At 30.7% G+C, this 16497-nt stretch overlaps 3 protein-coding genes and 1 long non-coding RNA gene across 4 annotated transcripts; 3 read left to right on the forward strand and 1 right to left on the reverse strand.

Annotated features, from left to right (window-relative positions):
* Window positions 1-845: 845 nt before the first annotated feature.
* Window positions 846-5713, forward strand: LOC101261084 (vacuolar protein-sorting-associated protein 37 homolog 1). Its single transcript, XM_010314030.4, has 7 exons — window positions 846-1312; window positions 2209-2433; window positions 3289-3376; window positions 4005-4044; window positions 4134-4180; window positions 4291-4411; window positions 5310-5713. The coding sequence occupies exons 1-7, from the start codon at window positions 1299-1301 to the stop codon at window positions 5477-5479; spliced, it is 705 nt and encodes a 234-aa protein (XP_010312332.1). The 5' UTR covers window positions 846-1298; the 3' UTR covers window positions 5480-5713.
* Window positions 5701-9975, reverse strand: LOC101244918 (uncharacterized). The gene is made up of 3 exons (XM_004249602.5): window positions 7555-9975; window positions 6426-6756; window positions 5701-6144 (listed from the first exon to the last, which is right to left on the reverse strand). The coding sequence occupies exons 1-3, from the start codon at window positions 7800-7802 to the stop codon at window positions 6043-6045; spliced, it is 681 nt and encodes a 226-aa protein (XP_004249650.1). The 5' UTR covers window positions 7803-9975; the 3' UTR covers window positions 5701-6042.
* LOC101260288 (nicotinate N-methyltransferase 1) lies at window positions 9975-12916 on the forward strand. The gene is made up of 4 exons (XM_010314031.4): window positions 9975-10679; window positions 11189-11610; window positions 11848-11912; window positions 12462-12916. Exons 1-4 carry the CDS (start codon window positions 10384-10386, stop codon window positions 12762-12764), a joined length of 1086 nt encoding a protein of 361 aa, XP_010312333.1. The 5' UTR covers window positions 9975-10383; the 3' UTR covers window positions 12765-12916.
* A 2273-nt stretch (window positions 12917-15189) lies between these two features.
* On the forward strand, window positions 15190-15740 carry TPSI1 (uncharacterized phosphate starvation-induced gene TPSI1). The gene has a single exon (NR_131747.1). It is a non-coding gene; the product is annotated as an uncharacterized phosphate starvation-induced gene TPSI1 (long non-coding RNA).
* The last annotated feature ends 757 nt before the right edge of the window (window positions 15741-16497 follow it).

The raw sequence follows: 16497 nt of genomic DNA on the forward strand, positions 1-16497 counted from the left end.
TCTTTTCACTTATAAAAATGACCCCACATGTTATCAAAATAAATTTTTGGTCCATTTCATAAAGTATCAGCATAATTTTGAACCTCTCCTCAAATTAAAATATCAAAATATAGAGATACGAATATGAACCTTTCCATTTTATATTATGCAATCTTTATGTAAAACAATGAGTAATGTTAATGATATTTGACTAATTCAAAGTTGCATTGTGTATTGTTTCACTTGAATATTAAAATATTTTTAAATTTAAATGCGCATTTAAATTGCATATGAAATTAAATGCTAGATTAATTTTTTAATAAGAAAAATATCCTGCTAAATAAACTCTTGTTCCGTTTCACAACTTAAGAATAAGATAAGTTTAATAATTAATTACAAAATAATCCGATCAAATTTTATAAAATGGAGGAGTAACAATTAACAAATATGGCAATATCAATATCAATTAGAGCACGTAAATTCAAGTAAGACTACTAATGTAAAGTTGTCATCTTCAACGTTATGTAAATATATAGGAATTGAAATAAATTTTTGAGACCTTCCAGAATATTTTAACATCGGGAAAAAGAAGAAAATTATTTTTTAAAAATGATATTGTTGTTACACTTAAATCTTTGTGGTTACGAGCAGAGGCGGAGCTAAAGTTTTTAATAATGAGATTTAAAATTTGTAGAAATAAATACATGAAATAGCCGAAGGAGGTTCGACATCTACTATATATACATTTAAAGTTATTCTAATTATATATAAATAATATAATTTTTCGTCTAAGAAAATTTACCCCCTTCGTATAAGATGACTCCGCCCCTGACTGCGATATTAGAGAGCGGAAGAATGAAAACCTTAAAATAGAATCGAAATAAAATAAAAAAATGTGAAAGATCTTATAAAATAAACATATTATTTTAAAGAATATCATTTAAGGCTTCCATTAAAAATCGGTATGATTCATTTACATTCACTAAGAAGTTTTATTATAAAACAAATATTCGTAATAATTTGAATTTAAATAATTAAGATTCAAATGTTAAATAATAAACTATCCTATTACTCTTATTATTAATTATTATATTATTTTCTTTTGAAATATTATTATTTATTATATAATAAATTTATCATTTTATTTGAAAGCCTGACCCCATAAAAAATAGAAGGAAATTGAGCAGCTATTTCTTCAAAATCCATAGGAAATTGAGAGGAAAAAGCATTGCGTTTCGATTATCAAAATTCAAAGGGCTTATAGCTTTCTTCGTACGTTTCATACGCAATTAGCTTCATTTTCTTCCACTGCACAATTCATGTTGAATCTCTGGTAATTGTTCTTTCAGATTTACAGATTTTCATTTCCTTGTTCAGTTATGAATCGGACGATTGTATTTTTTTTTTTGTATTTTATTTGAAGTTTATATGACCTATGTCCTCTTTCGGTATAGATATCTGCAGTTTTTCGTTTTTTTTCTTCATTCTTATTATATTTTGTGCTAATTTTTGATTAAATCTGTGCAAATGAGTGATCCTGGAAGCATAAACTTAGGAACTATTACTTATGTTTTGAATCCCTTTTTGCTATTCCATATTGTGTTATTTGGGCCTTTGAAGAAGTTGAAATCTATATCCACTATCTACAATAGGCAGAGTGGAGCCAGGAATTGAAGCTTGTCATTTTAGTACTTTTTAGTTGCTGCGTTCTAAATCAATAATTTGTGCATATAATTGAATATTTTAAGACTGTTGTAAGGGGTTTGAATCAAAACTACTAGATTTTGTCCGCATCCTACACTCTAGCTCTGCCCTAGGTGGTGGATCCAGGATTTGGATGTGGTTGTTTGAGTAGAGAGAGTAGGTTTCTGAAATGTATATCTAATTCTATCGTTTTTGTGTCTGAAATGTATATCTAATTATATCCGAACTACCGAGTCCTTTGTTAGATTCACCAATGAGATTCATGTAATTTCATTTGGCAGTGTGATTATAGTTTATAGTATAGCTTGTTTATATGTAATGGTGTCATGGCATGATGTATATCGTAAACAGAATGTACAGAATGAATTCGTTATTTTAGTTAGCTTTAGGATTTTGGCAAACATATCTCAATCAATCAGTAATGCTCCTCAATCGAAAATTAGTTGGTGTCAGCTATATGAGTTGTATACTTATTACCCGTTATGCTTTGACATACATATCTCCTTGAACTTGTCTTTTCTACAGGGGTAACAAAGGGCAACGGGCTCAGTCAAGTCCTCAAGAAGCTAATAATGGTTCACGGTATTCACCTTCTGTAGTCAGCTCATCAAGCTCTTCCCTCCCAGCAACCCCTAGTTCAAACTCTTCGGTCAGCTTTAATGCACAGAGTCCGACAAACAGGCCAAGTTCTGTGTCCCAAGTTTCTCCTGCAGAGGGTGCTGACATCATTGCTGCTTTAAGAAACAAGAGGTAAATTTTAGTTCATATATTTTGGCAATTACACCTATATAGAAAGGATCATTAGTTATGTTGCAGTCTTTGTTTCTACCAGAAATAGATTCTGAACTCGCTGGGATTTGTAACAGAGATTCCCACTTTGTTTAGCTATATGGTTATCAAGAGCCGTTTCATGTCACCATCATAAGATTTAACATAGATTTATGATTTTGATACATTTATGTACATTAGACGCCTGAAAAGACTATAATCTATATAATGGTACTGATACAATTACATAATAGGAATCAAACTTTTTGAATGTTGATGAATTCTGCTTTCTTATCGTACGGAGCATTATGAAACACCAAGTTGTGTAATGAACTGAAGTGCATACAGTAAAAATATACTGGATAGTACAAGTTTTGTCATTTGAAAGCAGAATTCTTGCAATAAATGCAGAGGTGCTTGTAGGAAACTACCAATGAATTATAATGAAGATAAAAGTTTTATATCTGAAATAGATACTCGTGGTTCGGTCCATAATCGGAGGTATCTTTACGGTAAATGAAAGAACATATATATTTACTTTTTGATCATTAGTATCCAAGGAAGCAATTAACGGCATCCTTTAAAGTACCATTCGTGCATGTTTTGAGAATGATGAATAGGTTTTATCTTAAAATATGATTTGACGATATGAAGTATCCTCTGCCTGCAAATGCTTCATGACTTTTTAGTTTAGAAAACAAATAAAAAGCTTCATGACTTGATCATCTGTTTCTGATTATCATTAAACAATCAAATGAAGAGCTTAGCCTTTTTCACCATTCTTCTTTTTGCAATTTGTTTCTGATTTTCAGTATGCTTTCTTGTTAAATTGTTCAGTGCTAATGAGCTAAAGAAGCTTGTTTTTGACAAGGATGCTCGTCACAACTTCTTACTTTCACTTGAGGCTGTCAAGACTCAGAATAATGTAAGTAATAAAATTACTTGTTTCCTTTTATAGTCGAATATACTGTGGATCTAATTTTTCCTCATTTTTTCAAATATTTATTATACTCCACCAAATTATACACTTCGCAAATTGAATGAACGGCGGAGTGAGATTCTGTTTTTAGTAGTAAAGGGAGGAATCAAATTATACACGGGGGATGACTGGATTTAGTTGTTCTGTCTGTGTGAGGTTCTGCATTCATGATGTTATAATTTAGTTCTTTCAAGTGGCTTACAATCTCATGAGACTTGTGCATTACAATGCACATCATTGCTTTTTGGTGATCTCACCTCATACAGTTCAAAGTAATAATACTTGCATATTTGGATTTGGTTGGCCTTGTTCTTGCTTCCTTTCTTCCTTGCCAAAATGAACTTGAATAATCTTTCTACCTCCTGTATGCTCTAATCTTCTTCTTACACAATGTATGTGACAAATCGTGTATCCTCATGTCTTATGCATGTTAGCAAGGTAATTTCAACGTGAGAACACAATTTTGATCTGTTATAATCACCTTTATGTAATATTTTGTTGTAACAGGCTCAATGTTCTATGTAAATTTCTATGGTAGCATCTTACTCTTGCTGTTTTCCCCATATCTGATCAGGTCAGGGATGAGCTTCGCAATGCAACTGTGCAGCTTGCTAGTAAGTTTTGGGTTGCTTATTGCCTTATTATAGGTAGTGATATATCAACTAGTATCTGCATATAGATTTTGAACAAAATTCTTATGCAGGGGAGAATTTAGAAAAAGAACCCTGGATAATGGAGCTGAGAAATCAGGTTAAATACTTCACATTGCTTCTAGAGTATTTACTTATTTGTAACATTTTAGCATCAAAGCACTGACTTGGGGAAAAAAATTTCGGTGCACCCTCCTTTATTGTTCACAGTGCAGGATAATCCGCACAACTGAACTGGCTGCTGCTCAAGAAAAGATGCATGAGCTGGAAAGGAGAAAAGAAGAGCTTCTAAAGTCATATTCTCCTGTATCGCTTCTCCATCAGCTACAAGGTAAATAGTAGAAGCACATAAAGCTTGTATGCTTTTTTCTTTTCCTTTTGGTTGTTTGTTATTCTTTTTACACCGGCTAAAATATTATAAAGTACAATTACAGATCAATACGACAATAGGAGACTTCTTACTATGTCACCAATGCATAATAACAGCTTTTCATAATGCTAAATATACCTTTTGAAGTGCAATCTTCATTGGCATCCTCTTGATCTACTTTGACAAATATTCTTATTTTCCTCTCAACTTATTGAAAACATTAGTTCCTTTCAACCATTTTCACTCTGCTCCACAATTCAATTACCTTTTTGGATTAGTACACTCTATACCACTTCTTTTTATGTCCCAATGAGAAAGTTCCATCCATATGAATGTTATCATCAGATTTTGTACAAGTATTCTAGTTGTCCTTTAAGCGCATATCTGATTCTATCCACTCTTAATTAAGGAGCTAGTGTAGAATCTCCATGTAATGAGAAAATTATGTATGTGTAAGAGGAAATTTTAACTTCATAGCTTTGTGCTCAATTTTGTAACACATTGTTACTCTCTCTATGATGGTGTTATGTTGGGAATGGAGGGTAGGAAAATGAGGATTGGTTTGTAAATCAAGAAAGATTTTCCAATTTGTTGCATCTACCATATGCTGTTTTCCTTCCTACAACAGTTCCTAAAAAAATTTACTTCATAAATCTGTATCTCTAGTTGCTTATAGTGATCACAACATTCTTTTTCCGTTTTTGGTTGAACTTGTGTAATACCAAATTGAAGTGTCCTTAGAATATTGAATTGATGGCTAACACATTGATTTTTTTCTTGCTTATGGGATTAGATAACTGATAATTAGACTTGCCAGTAAAAGAATTAACAGTTGACTCTCTATTGATATTTGATACAGACGCGATGAAGAAAACGGAGGAGGAATCTGAAGCCCTTCTCGGCCAGCTCCTTGGTCAAGAAATTGATCTTACAACATTCGTGCAGAAGTACAAAAAACTGCAATACAGTTACCACAAGCGTGCCCTCACACATCTTGCTGCTAAGGCATCTTTAGGCAACCATAGTTAACATCTCTTGAAGACGCGTAATGTAAATGTACCATCATGAACTACAATAGTCCCAATTGTTTCCTTCATTTTCATTTTCTTAGGTCTTTTGTAAAATATCAATATAGATTGTGGGAGATGGCGTAATTCATTTGATTTTATGTTGATCTTATATTACTCGTATCACCTGCAGTACCATTGTGCACTCTTGTAGTTAGTTACAAATCTATTTTAACATGCACATTTCTGTGGTAAATACATCTTTAATATGCACATTTCTGCTACAGTCAAAATATGTTGGGGCCTTCAAAACCCAACTTTGCTCCCATACACTTAGACACCCTCACCAACTACTTATAAATATTTGGGTCTTCGATACAATAATCTTGGATTTAACTTGTATAAAAACAAAGACTCCAGATTGACTGTTTAACAGACTGAAAAACAAGAATTACCAAAATACTGGACAAGGAACGGCGAAAACAAGAAGCAAGGACACAAGGAACACCCCCATGCCCCCACGCGCATACAACAGTTTCCATTTTCATGTGATAAACTACACCTGCAATGAGACCTGGAAAATGTTCAGCTCCCTGTATTTTCTTCTTTCAGTCGGTCCATTTCCTTCTCCCACTTGAGTCCGAGCATTTGGCGTCCAAAAGGGACGATAAGGTTGTATCGGAAAACCTGAAGCCAAGACACATATTTAGCTCTTGCAAGTATTACGGGCTCTAATTAACTTTTGCTGAATCTCAATACCATGCTAGATGTCAACAGTAGACTCCTAGTTCAGCCATCTACTAACAGAGCATATAATACTAATACATCATCAAATATGGAGAACCCAGAGACATACTATGACAACAATTATGGGTTAACACCGTAGCAGTTCACCATAGATGGAATAGGAAAAGAAACAGAACTGAATAGGTAATTTGAAAAGTAAATCAGTTCCTTGTTCTGCTCACCTTGTTATTGATGTCACGTATCTGCAGCTTTAGAGAGTCGGATGCCTCGATCCATATAGAATCATCGACAGAGCCCTGGTGCGTCCATGCCCTTTTAAGTGCTGATCTCCACTCAACGACTCTATCTCTTATCTCTTTGTTCAATTCAACCCACTCAGGTGCACATTTATTTCTAGAGAGAATCCTATACAAGGTATCTTCAGCTGGATCAGCATGAGGATTAGTATTGAGGTCTAACGGTTTTCCCTTCCCAGGTAAGTTCTCAAATTGCCCTTCTTCCATGGAATGCCATATTCGTTGTTCAACAACATTGATAATGTCAGTTTCCGACCTGATCAATATTCCATGCAAGATCAGAAATCAGGTCCATACCGAGCTCCATTCATTTACAGAAAAACCAAGGGTGGCATTAAGACAACTAGTACAAAATCTAGCTCCTCTAACAATTAGAGGTGAAATTCTCTAAAGAGGTACTTATTCGAATGAAAAATAAAGATGCATATCATCAAATCCAATCTCAAATCACTGACTCAAAAGCAACAACAATATTAACTGCTCCGTAATAAATCAAAGAACTTGACTTGGACTTGAGAGGAAACTACACTTGGACACCGAAGAATATACTAAAGTGGTAGCAACATAGCAATTGAAAGCCTAAACTAAAGTGAAACTACTATCATATAAACCCCAATTAATACGAAAACACACTTCCAGATTTATGAACACCTAAGTATTCGTGATACAGAAACGCCAAACTAAAGTGCCCAGTAGGAGCAATGTGCATCAATGCAACATTAATACAAATGATGATGCTGTATTGATTCAGATACGAACTCCAATAGTTAGTTCTTTTGAGTATACATAATCAAGGCAATAAACATCACTGAAATTTTTTTGCAGTAATTTGAGCTAACAATAACACATAATCCCAGCAGCTGAATCATCACATCATATCATTCTCTCAAATGTTCAGCTTGAGCTACCTAGCTATAATACCTTACAAAGTCTAAAACATCAAGAAGTAAAAAAAAAAATCTAAATAGTCGATCATCATACAAGGAGCTCGTAGAAATGAACTTTTTTTTGGGTCATTTTTCTATATAGAATATGTGAGCATATCAGAAATTACCTAACGGCGTCACGTTGACCTCGAAGTTCAGGCGGAAGCTTACGATCGTTAACCACGTCGATGACACCGGAGAGACGATCAGTCATTTTTTTATTATCAGTTTTAGGAAACTCACTTTCTGGAGAAGAAGACGATGATGCCAATCGTGGCTTGAAGACGCCATAACTGACGGCTTCAATTCCGGCCGCCGATCTATGAGTAGCGGAGGACGATAAAGCTCCGATTGACCTCGCGAAACGAGCTGCCATGGCGGTGAGATCGTGTGGCCTAATGGGCTTGGTGGGCCTAACGGGCCCCGTTTATTTTCACAATCTTATTTGCCTACTCTCAAAATTGTTAACACGTGGCCTACTCTAAATCACCACCATTTTTAAGATTTATTTAATTAGTATTCAATATTATTTTATTTGATTCTTATTAGAATTTTATATAAAAACTCAAATAAATTAAAAAGAATGCTGTTATTTTTTTCTTCTCTATATCCTAATACATAAAATAAGTTGTATGTATATTTCATTTAAGATGGATATTACAAAAAGAAAAGTGTGTGCAAATTATATTTACGTGGTAGTTTTAACCAAATTATATATATTTTGTGGGAAAATTCGGGCTACCTTTTAAATACAAAATTTAGACTTATTTTTTTGTTTTTTATATAAAATTTAGATATTATCCATTTTTATGTAATGCATTACCTTAGATTTTAATGTAAAATTTTTATTTATTGATATGAAGTTTAGGTTGTTCAATTCAAAATACTAAGATATATTTAAAATAAATGGGGACATAAAACAAACGTTTTACTAGCTCTATCCGGCCACCCATATTAGTACAGATGTAATATGAAAAACTTTCATAACAATATTATGTTTAAAATGTTGTTACTATATTATAAAAAATTAACAATAATATTGAATATATAACACATGACCCAATGTGCCAAAACAGAAATTTATATGTTTTTCACTATTTAATATTTACGATTTAAGATAAATATAATACTGAGAAAAAAAGTTTGTGATTTTTATTGATAAAGGATTAATTAACTAGATGTTCAATGTTAAAATTCTATCACTCTATTAATAATTTATCATATTAAAAATTATTAAAAGTATCTTTTAACCTATATTATTATAATTGTAAAAAAATGTAATCAATAATAATAATTGTCCAATTCTTAAAATTGTTATTACACGGCCTATCTCAAAACACTTACCATTATATTTAGAATTATTTGGAATCTGATTATAGATTTTTTATTTTTTATGTATGCAGGGATATAGCCTACTTTTAATATTTAAATTTAAATTTTATTTAATTACTAAGAATGTAATAATATATAACTAATTAATTATAATTATATGAAATTAGACTTCAATCTTCCTCATTTTAGGCTTTATTTTTCTTCTATTAAATGCACTATTTCTATATACTACCTTATGTATGTTATAATAACAATTTCCTTGGATCTAAATTGATAATTATTTATTTGTTTACGTTAAATCATACAAATTTACTATAGAATGTGAAAAAAAATTTCAATGAGGAGAGAATATATAATAATTAATCATGATTATGGGTTTAGAATAAATAGATAATTCATGTCATGAATATAGTAGTTCGATATAAATGTTAAATATAAATAAGTTTTTATTCACAATACTATACATCAAATAATAGATGTATAATATATAATGTACATCAACTCATATAAGTTATACATAATTTAGTTCATATACATTTATAATTAATTACCAAATACTCTATTAATAATATTTACATAAATTACACTGAATATATTGTCCACGTTTTCGTCACCTTATCTCATAGACAAAAGAGGAGCTTTCCTTTTGGCAATGTACACCACTAATTTTCAGCAATAGAAAGTATCTCAAAAGGCCAAAGATTATCATTTGTCTGCTTCTATGACTTCTTTCACCTAAAGTCTCTCTCAGACACCCATGCTATTTTTGTGTAGACTATCAAATTTCACGTGACACATTTATTGAAGTAAAGGAAATAATTTTTTTTATAACATTTTAAAAAATGTTTTAATTTATTAATTATCATAACTTATTATTATTATTATTTTAATGCAATTTTAAATGTATTTTTTAAAATATTAATATTTTATATAAAAATTTATGCAAAAAACAAAAAAACAGTTTAATCATTATATGCCGAATTATATCACGTCAAGTTAAATAGAGGGAAAAATAATTAGTAATGGGAGTACCCATATATGTCCTAGTAATTAATGAAATAAATTGAAAATCACAGAGATTTTATATTCAAATTCTTACATAAGCAAAAATATTAATAGATGGAATTAATTATATCTATGTTGATAGGTAATAAAATCTCACAAAATTAATTGAGATACAAGAGCATACACTACAACTATTAAAAAGACCAATGAAAATTGGACATTTGAGTGACAAATATGCTAAAGGTTGCTATTAATAATGGGACGGAGGGATCCAGAGACCCCCTTACATAAATCTCAAATTCTGAATTCACAAATACAAAGTATTAATATTAAATTCATCAGAAACTATTATTTTCGTAAATTGAAGCATAATTTCACACTTAAAAATTCATACAAATTATTATAAGTATAGTAACTATGAAACTTAATTATAACTTGAAAAAAAAAACCCTATATTTAATATTATTAAAACCTTAAAACTTAAATCCTAGATCCGGTCATACAACTTACCCCTATATAAAGTGGCCATACTTGGCCAATAACTTCCCCACAATAAATACATGAAATCCTATAACTAAACAATATATAACATATAGTTCCAAAAAAAGTATAGAGAAGCCATGGAGAATGCAAATGGGGAACCAAGCAACAACAATAATAATGATGAAAGATTAGCTATAATGGAATTAGCTAACATGATAAGTGTACCTATGTCCCTTAATGCTGTTGTTAAACTTAAGGTAACTGATGCTGTTTGGGAAAATGGATCAAATGCTCCACTCTCTCCTGTTGAAATTCTGGCTAAAATCCGCGGCCCTCAGGGCGGCGGGGATGCTGAGAACCTTCAACGAATTTTACGTATGCTCACGAGCTATGGTGTGTTCAAGGAACATGTTGATGACGGCTCTCAAAGAAGGTATTTTTTATAACGCTAGACAGATTTAAGATTTAAAGTTACACGTGTTATTTTTTCTCTTGTGTTTATGTATGTTCTCCTCTTCCAATTGCTTGGGAGAAGAAAAAAATAATCTTAATTTCTTATATTATTGATAAAATAAACAATAACCTGATAAAAAGTTTATGTATTAACCTTGATATTATGCTAATTTAATTTGTTAGGCCTAGTATTCTTCATCTTCTTAATTAATCGAAAAAAAAATCAAGGCATAAATTTATAATATGAGGTTCGTTATTTTCCTGTGATTTTTCTGGTCCATACACTAGATATATCTATGTGTTAGGCAATTGTTAGTGGAGTAACGTGATTTGGTATACCATAAGTTATTTTATTTTTTTTAACTAAAAACAATAAATTTTTCTATGGTGTTTCAAGTATGTAATTTATATCCCACTCATCGATAATTTGTATAGTCGATCTAAATTTGTTATTCAGATATATATATAGTTATTGTTCGTTGTATACAGATATTCATTGACTAAGGTGGGGAAAACCCTAGTGACGGACGAGAATGGCTTATCTCATGGTTCGTACGTGCTCCAGCACCATCAGGACGCGTTAATGAAGGCGTGGACGATGGTTCATGAGGCGGTTAATGATTCATCGATAGAGCCATTTGCGAAGGCAAATGGTGAGCCAGCTTATAGTTACTATGGAAAAAACTCAGAGATGAATAGCCTTATGTTAAATGCAATGTCTGGAGTTTCTGTGCCATTTATGAAGGCAATTTTACAAGGATATGATGGGTTTCAAGGTGTGAAAACACTTGTTGATGTTGGAGGAAGTGGTGGAGATTGCTTGAAAATGATTTTAGAAAAACATACAGATATTGAACTTGGAATCAACTTTGATTTGCCTGAGGTGGTTGAAAAAGCCCCACAAATTCCTAGTAAGTTTCATGCTTATATCTCGCTATAGTATCAATATAATCTCATAATCGAGTGAAAGTTCAGATTGTTCAACTCTCAAAAAAAAAATATGACAGCTAAAACGGAACGGACGTGGCACAATACTCTTCATTAAGTTACAATTCAATTAGTGGTTTTAGCAAATTGAATTGTTTTTTGCAATATGTGGCTATAATGTGATGGTATGGTCAAATTTAAGATAAGTTTTTGGCGTGTAGGTATAAAGCACGTTGGTGGTGACATGTTTGATTATATACCAAAGGGGGATGCTATTTTCATGAAGGTAAGAGTCAAATATATTTTGTTTCTTCTTTAAATTATGGAATTAGATATTTATATTTATGTGTAAATTATCTAGCACAATGAGACATGTAGGTGAGTTGTTGCTTTCCAATAGTAAGTATTTTATTTGAATATTAGTTGGCAATAAAAGTTTTGAATTGTAGACCACACCTTTTTTTAATCTCTAAGTTGTCATATTTTCCATACGTATGTTTGTTTGTTTTAATTCTTTTACATTGACTAGACCTTAGTGCTATCCTTTCAAAATCGTATGAACGATCTTTAAATTATAAATATAATTCTTTCCTTCTAAAGAACAAAAAAATAAGTGGTAATAGAATTATTTGTTTATTAATTGATTCAACTATATATATAAATTTCAGTAATGTCTATTTGTGTACATTCAAAAATTGAAGGGCGTAAATATCAGCTAAAGTATTTTGACAAAAACAATATATTATAAATGCTTTAATGAAATATTAATAACATGTTTATGATCATAAGTTTCGAACCAACTTTTAACGTAATTTGTGACATGAATACATTGTAGTGGGTGCTAACAACATGGACAGATGATGAATGTAAAGAAATAATGAAGAGTTGTTACAATGCACTTCCAGAGAAAGGCAAATTTATTGCTTGTGAGCCAGTTTTGCCTCATCATACTGATGATAGCAAGAGAACAAGAGCACTTCTTGAAGGTGATATTTTTGTCATGACTATTTACCGTGCCAAGGGCAAGCACCGTACTGAGGAAGAATACCGGCAGCTCGGTCGAGCTGCCGGTTTCAACGAGTGCAAGGGTTTCTATATCGATCATTTTTTTACGATTCTTGAATTTCACAAGTCATGAATGTAACTGTGAGTGGTATGAACGTAGTTTTGTTTTAATATTAAAATATATGATGTTGTAGTTGTAGAATAGAACTACGTAACTTTTCTTGCTTTTTATATGAGAATGAAAAACTGAAACATTTTATTTATCAATGAAAAACCTTTGTGAAAGGACTTACACGATTTAGAGTGAATATAAAATTACTAGATACATTTGATTTATTACTTTTATCTATTTTTTTTAATTATAGGAGACTAGTAGGAGAATATCTTTAATTTTTCTAACATAAAAATTCATATAGTCAAGTAAAAGGTATTTTTCCAAAAAAAATTAAATTTTGATAAAAGCAAGCAGCAAAAGTAAAATCAAAACATGACCTATTTGTATTTTTACCAACCAAATAAGTAGTAAAAAACTTTAACCTTAAAAGTAAAAAAAAAATTATTTAAAAACTTTAACTTTAAAAGTAAAAAAAAATTAATACTAAAACCACAAATATTGAATCCGGACATACATTTTGGCACTTGCCCCTATAAAGCAACAACATGGCCAATAAAGTTCTTACAATGAATACATCTTGTCTTAGTCAACTCCGTATGCTTTTATTTGGTATGTTTATTTTTTAAAAATTAATTTAATCAATTTTAAAGTTAATTATATTATATTAATTCGATATTTAAATAAAAAATTTAAATATTTAAAAATTATATAAAAGTTACTATATATTATAATTTTTTGCATATCAATATGATAAAAAAATATATCTTACTAATGTTAGTTAAAGTTTTTATAGTTTGACTCTAAAAATAAAAACTATGACAAATAATAATAGACGGAAAGAGTAACTTTTTTATTGAAGTTTCGATTGAATTTGGATCACCCATTGCATGGCTCGTTTGAAGGCGACGATCTCGATATAATTTTCTTTTTATATTCAGAATTTGAATTCGAGATCCTTTAATTAGGATGAAGCACTCTTACGAGTGTATCTTACTTGTCCCTAGCTGAACAACACTTGGCGAATACATGACATCCCTATAACTAACCAATATAACATATAGTTCCACCCTAAAAAAAAGGTGTAGAAGCCATGGAGAATGGAAATGGGGAAACAAGCAACAACAACAATGATAATGCAAGGTTAGCTATAATGGAATTAGCTAACATGATAAGTGTACCTATGTCTCTCAATGCCATTATCAAACTCAAGATAGCTTATGCTATTTGGGAAGGTGGATCAAATGCTCCACTCTCTCCAAATCAAATTCTCACTAAAATCCGCCTTCAGGGTGGCGGGGATGCTGAGAATGTATACACAATATCTTATTTCTATTTTGTAAAGATAGAGAGATCATACAGTTTCCTTGATCTAAGTATAACACTTTCATTTAATTGAGAGACATACTATATAAGTGTGCTTTTTAACTGATTTCAGTTGACATTTATGTCATAGTTATTTATCATGCCCAAGGCAAGCACAGGACTGAGGAAGAATACAGGCAGCTCGGTCGAGCTGCCAGTTTCACTGACTGTAAGGGTTTTTATATCGATCATTTTTATTTACGATTCTTGAATTTCACGAGTAATGAATATAATTGTGAGTTGTACGTAGTTCTACGTGCTAAAGTGTTTCAAATTAATAATTAACATGTGTGTTGTTGTACAATAAAACTCTATTTCCAACCTCATATGAGTATGGAATATCAACTTGCCTTTAATATGAAAAGACAAATTAGATTTGAATTTAAGAAGTGAATGCATTTAATTTTAAATTAAATAATATATTGATCAATCATAATATGTCACGTGACTATTTAAATTATAAAAAAGTCATTAAGTTTATAGCATTAGTTGAAAAATATTTGTAAATTGTAAATTCAAAAATACATAAATAACATATATGATCCATTTTCTATACGTTAAGAATACTATTAATCCCTTTACATTAAAATAATTAAATGAGCCAAAAAAATAATAAAAGTATCATAGAAAAATGAGATGTGTGATGTGGAGCAAAGGAAGTGCAAATGGCATATCCTTTGGAAGATCCCATCCAATGCCAATATTCCATTTCACTCTTTTCTCCTACTTACTTTTTGGTCTAACTTTACTCAAAAGTGACAATACACTACCTGCTCAAGTCACCTTGCTTTTTTTTTTTTTATTTTAAAGCTTAATTATTTTATATTTATGTTGAAAAGTTTTATTTTTAGAATTAAAATATTTTTTATCGGGATAATTTCATTTTCAGAGTTTGGATGTGAGAGTTCAGCAAAATTCATAAAAATTACTTATTACATATAGATTATATGCCTTTTTTTTTTGAAAAAAAAGAAAACGAAAATATCATAAACTCAAAATTCTAAATCTGCTTCGCTTCGCCAATATAAAATATAAAGTATTCTTATTTTTTATTGTCATCATGATGTAGGACAAAAGAACCAAGTGGCCACTCTTATAAACACTAAGCCATGCCTTGTATAACAAACCCTCTCTCCCCTTTCATGTGAGGCTTCCTTTGCATGGTTTTACTAGTGGGCAACCACCCTTTTGCCACCAACTTTTAGGGCAAAAGGGTGGTGATGGAAGAGGTGGCTCTCGTCGTTGATTCACCGGAGATGGTGGCTTCCTTCATGGAACTATTGTCCATTGATAAGTTCTCTTGGTGGTGTTTTTTTGGTTGGAAAGGGCAACTTCTATCCTTTGGCATTTTGATGGAGGAAATGGTTAATGAAAAAGAAGAGCAATCTCAAGGATAAGGCAGATTATTCATGTTAATCCTATAGATCTCTACTTAATTACTAGTAATAATTAGTTGTTGAGTTTAATTATAATGAATATTATTGTTGTGTGTTTGTGATCTATTTTAGTTTATGATCATGTTTGTGTACTAGGCCTCTTGGCCCAAATAAAAAAGAGTATTTGTGTTTGTATTATAATGTTTGAGACTTGTATGTTATTTCAAATTATTGATGAATTTTGATTGTGGTCCTAGCAAACTAAAATGTGTAATTTAGTCTTTTTGTGATATTTAAATTAATTAGGACCGAACTATATTATTATCACTCTATAATTAGTTATTAAATTTGTGTATCATGGTCAAAACGATAAAAACTAATGCACATATAAATTAACTAAAAGTTCAATATTCTTAACCAAAAATTACAAAAAAAAATCAATATTTAAGAGATTAATATGTTAATTTAATCTTTTCTCACATTGTATTGAGGTTTGATGATTATGTAAATGTATTGTATATCATAAAAGTATTCTCCTTTAGTTTATTCATTCAAAACCCTATGAAATTCCATGATCAAACTGCAAATTTTCTAAGATAGAGAATATATAAATATTCCTCGTTTATTTTTAGTAGTCACTTATTTTTAAAATAAATTTGTTACTTTTGAGATATCAAGAAAAGACAATAATTTTTTAAAAAATATATTTTGCCCTCAACATTAAATAATTGTTTTTCAAATAATTTTTCAAGACATTTTTAATAGGAAATATCTAATCAAACTGTGACAATTAAAAGTGAACGTAATACCATACTACCTTTTTATTTATCTACATCAAGGTTAGTGCACGTGATGTATTTATTTTCTTTTAGATTCTTGTCATTTAGCGATTATAAATTTCCACGCTAATGGTAGTTAGTATAAATAATTATACTTATATTTATAAAATTTTCATCGCTGAGTAGAATATTAAAATAAGAAGTTGGATTTATCTATTTTGTTTTTATTTATGT

The sequence above is a fragment of the Solanum lycopersicum genome, chromosome 10, assembly GCF_036512215.1.
Source record: "Solanum lycopersicum chromosome 10, SLM_r2.1".
Lineage (NCBI taxonomy): Eukaryota > Viridiplantae > Streptophyta > Magnoliopsida > Solanales > Solanaceae > Solanum > Solanum lycopersicum.

Excerpts from the sequence above, each read along its gene's own strand:
- LOC101261084 (XM_010314030.4), top strand. Across the intron at positions 2,434-3,288 it reads GCTGCTTTAAGAAACAAGAG|TGCTAATGAGCTAAAGAAGC; the intron begins GTAAATTTTAGT and ends TAAATTGTTCAG. Across the intron at positions 4,045-4,133 it reads TGCAACTGTGCAGCTTGCTA|GGGAGAATTTAGAAAAAGAA; the intron begins GTAAGTTTTGGG and ends ATTCTTATGCAG.
- LOC101244918 (XM_004249602.5), bottom strand. The coding sequence starts at position 7,802 with ATGGCAGCTCGTTTCGCGAGGTCAATCGGAGCTTTATCGTCCTCCGCT. Across the intron at positions 6,757-7,554 it reads GGTCAACGTGACGCCGTTAG|GTCGGAAACTGACATTATCA; the intron begins GTAATTTCTGAT and ends AATATTGATCAG. Across the intron at positions 6,145-6,425 it reads TACGTGACATCAATAACAAG|GTTTTCCGATACAACCTTAT; the intron begins GTGAGCAGAACA and ends TCTTGGCTTCAG.
- LOC101260288 (XM_010314031.4), top strand. The coding sequence starts at position 10,384 with ATGGAGAATGCAAATGGGGAACCAAGCAACAACAATAATAATGATGAA. Across the intron at positions 10,680-11,188 it reads GATGACGGCTCTCAAAGAAG|ATATTCATTGACTAAGGTGG; the intron begins GTATTTTTTATA and ends CGTTGTATACAG. Across the intron at positions 11,611-11,847 it reads AAAAGCCCCACAAATTCCTA|GTATAAAGCACGTTGGTGGT; the intron begins GTAAGTTTCATG and ends TTTGGCGTGTAG.